Here is a 5478-nt window from a genome sequence, read left to right on the forward strand (position 1 = left end):
AAATATTACAATAAATGCACACATTTAGACAATAATGACAAAAGCAACTCTTATAAAACCGAGAATACTTCCTAATATAAAATGTTCTACAACAACATAATCTAAAATAGAGATTATTTTTCAACTAACAATGATTTGAATGTATATTTTCATAATATACTAAAAATATTGACATGAATCATAATTTCTTACCGAAACTTCGCGAGATGAGATTGGATTGTTGTGTCCTACCATTCCAAATTCTCCCATATTTCATGATCTATATACACATGTTGGAATTTATTATTGACAATGGATGACTTGAAAGGAAGTTTCTTGACTTTTGGACAATCGCGCAAGTCAAGTCTAGACAAAAGCGGGAAATCAATGGACATGTGCTTGAGTCGACTAAGTTCGCATAGTGCCCGATTCTCAAACAATGTAGGCTAGGAAAGGTGGCAGAGGCACGATGAAGCTTGTTGCATCGATCTGCGAGGGTCAATCAATTCCTCCATTCTTTGAACAATATTCTAAAAATTAAATTCCCAAGGCATGGGAGATGCAAAACCCACGAAAGACTCCTAAGAGAATCACAAGCACCAATGTAAAGAAATGTCAACCTCGGGAAGCATTGACTAGGTAATGTTTCTGCTGGCCAAGTGATTTGCTTGAGCTTTGCAAGATGAGTCAAATTGATATGATTTAGACTGACCCACTGCCATTTATCAACAACTCCTTAACGTCACGACATTGATAAATTTTTAACTTCATCAAAACCCCTCACCACCATGTTTGTAACTCAAGTCACAAAAAGCGGAGTTTAGGCACACAATGCAGATCCTTGCATACTTATATTCGAGTTGGCAAATGCTTGAGAAGACCAAGAGTCTCAATTGAGGTCACATGCATACCAATCTCTTTAACTCTTGTCTTCAATAAACTCAAATCATCTGCTTCTAAACAATTATTTTCATAAAGATCAATCACTTGCAACTTGGGTAACCTTGATAATATAGACAACCCATCCTTTATACTTGGGCCATCTCTACAAATGAAGTATTTTAATTCCCTCAGCTCTTTGAATTCAGGTGGAAGTGACCAAATGAATGTGTTGCTGATGTTGAGGTAACGAAGATTGACTAGAACTCGAATTTCTTTTGAAACATCAGAGATAGGTGCCCTAGATAGATTCAAGTATATGAGAGATGGCATGTGAGGGAAAATATTTAGGAACCTATTACCCCACCGGGCGTAGGAGATAGTAAATCCTGCATTAATAAATAGACTCTTAAGATTAGGATATCGAGGAGAAGTTGGTGCATCAATATTTAGATTATTTAATAAGATTGTGTCACTCTCCCAATTATCCATTTCGAAAAATATTCGTTCTGTCTCCTTCCAAGTACCTGCTTCCCACTCTATAGATTGACTAAGATCATCGCCATCTATTGTACATGTAATCCATTTGTTCTTTTTCTTCCCACAGTCAGAGACAATCCACAGTGCCATATCACGAATCACATCATGTAATTTGACATAATCTTCACCAAACCTATTGTGCAATTCCACCAAACATGCTGCATTTAAGTTTCCAATGAGATTATATCCCTTATCAAAAGCTTCTCCAATGTTTCTGAAGTCATCGATCAATCCAATTCCAATCCAATACTCTATAAGACCAAACACACAAATCTCCTTATCTTCGGGGCCACTTGAGCACAACACAAGAAACATTGACGTAGAGTATCATCCATGAAATTATCATAAGCCGAGCTTCAAAAAGTGCAAAACAATGATTCTTCAATATCGTGTATGTCTTGACGTCCAAGTTAACTAATGACCTGAGCATGTCACGCCACTCTTGAGGTTTCTTCTTATTCGACATGGCTCCACCAATAACTTTAAGGGCAAGTGGTAAAGCCCTAAAGCACTTCTCCATAACTTTCATTGCAATTTTTAATACCAGCATTGGAATTGATGGTCTCTTCATTTGCATGTTGCTTGAAAAGATGCCATGCTTCTTCTCCATCCAAACATTCAACTTTGATCTTCTTGTCAGCTTTCATACGAGCACACACATCATCTTTTCTGGTTGTGAAGATCACCTTGTGCTTGCACTTTGACCTCTATCTTCCCGAGCTTTGGCTTTTGATGATGAGGAAGTGGAATACCAAGTTTTTCAGGAAGCTCCACTGCCTTCCACATATCATCTAATAGCATCAAAAAGTCCTTGTTCTTCAAAAACTCAAATATGTCACTCTTCTCAGAGTTAGAGGCCAATCCCAACCTTTTAGATATCTCCTTTTGAAGCTTCTCAAATTGAGGTTCTTTTGAAACCACCAGATAAATGACATGCTTGAACCCCATGTTGGCACCACCAACTTGTAATGAGTTATTGATTTCATTCAAGAGAGTTGTCTTTCCGACCCCTCCCATGCCCCAAATCCCCACCATTGATACATTGTCATCTGCCAAGTAACCATGAACTTTCTCAAGATTTAACTTGAAAATCTTGCCCACAGCAATTGATGAAGTTGGGATCTCCCTAACTGCTCTTGGAGGTTGTGCCTCTGTTTTTTCTTTGAAAGCATCATATTCCGTCTTCAAATTCTTGATCTCTTTGAGTAACTTGATTGATCTTTGGCTAATCTTGTACTTGGCCCAACAATTGAGGGAACAACTTCCAACAAGACAACCTCTGTTGTTGTAGTCATCCTTCAATTGAATCATCATATTATATTTCTCACCGAGGTGTGCCTATTTGTGAGTGAGATTGATGAGAAATTAATTGACTCTATAAATAAAAAACTAAGTGATGCTAAATGATTAACATTTATATGCTAAATGATAAATTGAAGAGTTTTCACGTACATGAAATAAATGTTTGGAGAATAAATTGTATAGTTTTACACAAAGAGAACCCAATGCTTCTGTAAATATATAAATTCCTAAATGATGAGTTTCCAAATATTATAAATACCTAATTAGTTATGATCTTATAAACAAGCTAAATAAGTAAAAAATCCATGTAGAAGTTTGATCATGTTCTTCTGAATCATTATCGTGTGCATATATTACTGTATCTATTGAGTTGTTTGTGAGTGCCTATTACATTTATTTTCAAACAAAATGGTATGACATCTAGTTTATTTAGTGAAGCAATGGACCTACCCAAAGGTTCATTTTCTTTCCAATATCCTTATCTCACTAAAGAAAATTTGGTAGTTGGGTCTATTCAGATGAGAGCTATTAATAGTTCTTATGGAGTTAGAGAGATTATCATTAATTCTAAAAAAAAGCCTTTACCCACATCTCAATTAATTAAGGAGTGACAAAAGTTTTGTGGAGCTTAATGATAAATTAAATTAGTTGTAGCATTACTTTTAAAGATTTTTTTGAGTTACTTATAGGAGGAGAGGGAGGCGAGCTTATAAATTTTGAAAATATTGCAAAAGATGAGTAGCAGAGGAGTGTAATAGATGAAGAATTGGCAACTCTCCTTCAAATATGAAAGACAAATGAAGTAAAATGGGTTTTTAAAGGCTTAGAATATTCGAGTTAGCAAGTATTTCCAAGAAAATGGATTCACCAGATGCCCACATAGATATGCTCTCAAAGTCAAGGCATGAGAAAATTAAAAATTTTTTATTTGTTAACTCTATTGATAACCATTATATCTTCATGGATTTAATCCAAGTTTACGTAAAGATTTAAAGAAGCTTATGGGTCAAGAATTTGAAACGATAGATATTAAGCTTATATTTTTTAGGAGTTTAAGTAAAATATATTATTTATGAAAAATTCAAGATGATGAATTAATTTGTTGATGATATATAAACTCATGAAATGTCAGCCAAGCAAAGGATCGGATGAAGAAGAGAAGATTGATTCTAATCTTTTCAAATGCCTATGGAAAATCTAAGATGGTTGACTTGTGGAGGACTAGATATATAACCTTGTATCATTAGATTTGTGAGTGGCTATATCATATTTAGAAACCCTAACAACTATTTACATATAAACAAATCAGAGAATATTTTATTTCTAGAAGGTATACTTGATTGTGGGCTATGTTATTTATCTAAAACTAACAGTTCTGACTTGGTTTACAATTTACAAATCAAAACTGACAGTCCTAATTTCATTTTATTTTTAAATTAAAAATTATGCAATATATAATGCCATAGAATTAATTTCTTTTGATACATCTTTTAATGTTTTTATTATAATATGTATAAAAATTTCTTATTAATAGCACAATATGTTATAAAAAAATAAAATACAAATGGTAATTAAAAACTAATAAATTAGTAAATTAAAATTAAAAATATGAAAGATTAAATTTAAAAAGCTAAGATTAAAAAAATGAAACCGTACCATTCGATAAAGTCTCAAAGTTTAGTTTGGTAAATGCTATTGATATGTTAAATATCACTGTTGGGTTGTCAAAATATATAGGTTGAATATTTATAAAAAAATATTTAAAATTATTTACAAATAATAATATTAAACAAATTATAAAAATTTATAGTCGTCAATTACAATATGCCCAAGCATGGAGCGAACGGGCCAAATAGGCCATATTCCCTTGGCTTTTTGCAAAGTGGTCACTGTTTATTTATAAATTGATATATGATATAAAAAACATATATTTTAAAAAAAATATTTATAAAAAACTTTGCTATTTGAAAATTAAAATATGTGGAATAAAAAATTTTATTTATAAGAAAACATTAGTAAAAATCTATTGTTTGGTCCTTTGATTTTTTGTAAATTGATATATATATATACATGGTATAAATTATAAAAACTATATATTTAAGAAACTATTTGTAGTAATATCTCATCTGTTCTATGACTTTTTACAAATCGGTATATGCATCATAAAAATTTATATTTATTAGGAAAATAATTGTAGAAATATTTATTTGGTTTTTTGAATTTTTACAAATTGGTATATATGGTATTATTGTTTGAGCGGCATGACATTTTTACTAGTTCTATTATGACTCAACTAAAAACCTAAACAACTCTACTAGCCTTTGTTTTTTTGTCACCCCTAGAAAAATTCTTGGTTCTATCGCTAACTATGATAGGGTATATTCTCATCATTTACTTGTTATGTTTATATTGTTTATATTGACACATAACAAAAAATAATAATAATAATAATAATGAATAACAGATGATAATAATGGGAATTTTTATTTTTATGACAAACTATTTAGTGGTCACTACTAGTTCTATTTTTATTGACAAAAATTATCATCATAATAAAATAAAAATATCAAGTAACAAAAATATTCGTGATAAAAATGCGATATTATTAATATATTGATAGTGATAACTCTAGCAACAAAATGAATTTATAACACTATCAATATATTAAATAATGGTATATTGTGAAAGATACTAAATTGTTATAATTACAATTATATTAGTAAAACAAACAAAAGCTATTAAAATAAAATTCAATTAATAGTATCAATTTATTTATTT

At 31.1% G+C, this 5478-nt stretch overlaps 1 protein-coding gene across 1 annotated transcript in view; it reads right to left on the reverse strand.

Moving 5' to 3' along the window:
• LOC120252497 (disease resistance protein RFL1-like) overlaps positions 1 to 2709 on the reverse strand; it is a 5092-nt gene extending 2383 nt beyond the window's left edge. The window contains 4 exon segments of the mRNA XM_039260668.1: positions 891 to 1690; positions 1821 to 1937; positions 1939 to 2094; positions 2126 to 2709. Of these exon segments, the coding sequence (XP_039116602.1) occupies positions 891 to 1690; positions 1821 to 1937; positions 1939 to 2094; positions 2126 to 2709 (1657 nt within the window).
• Positions 2710 to 5478: the final 2769 nt, after the last annotated feature.

This window comes from Dioscorea cayenensis, chromosome 21 (assembly GCF_009730915.1).
Source record: "Dioscorea cayenensis subsp. rotundata cultivar TDr96_F1 chromosome 21, TDr96_F1_v2_PseudoChromosome.rev07_lg8_w22 25.fasta, whole genome shotgun sequence".
NCBI lineage: Eukaryota > Viridiplantae > Streptophyta > Magnoliopsida > Dioscoreales > Dioscoreaceae > Dioscorea > Dioscorea cayenensis.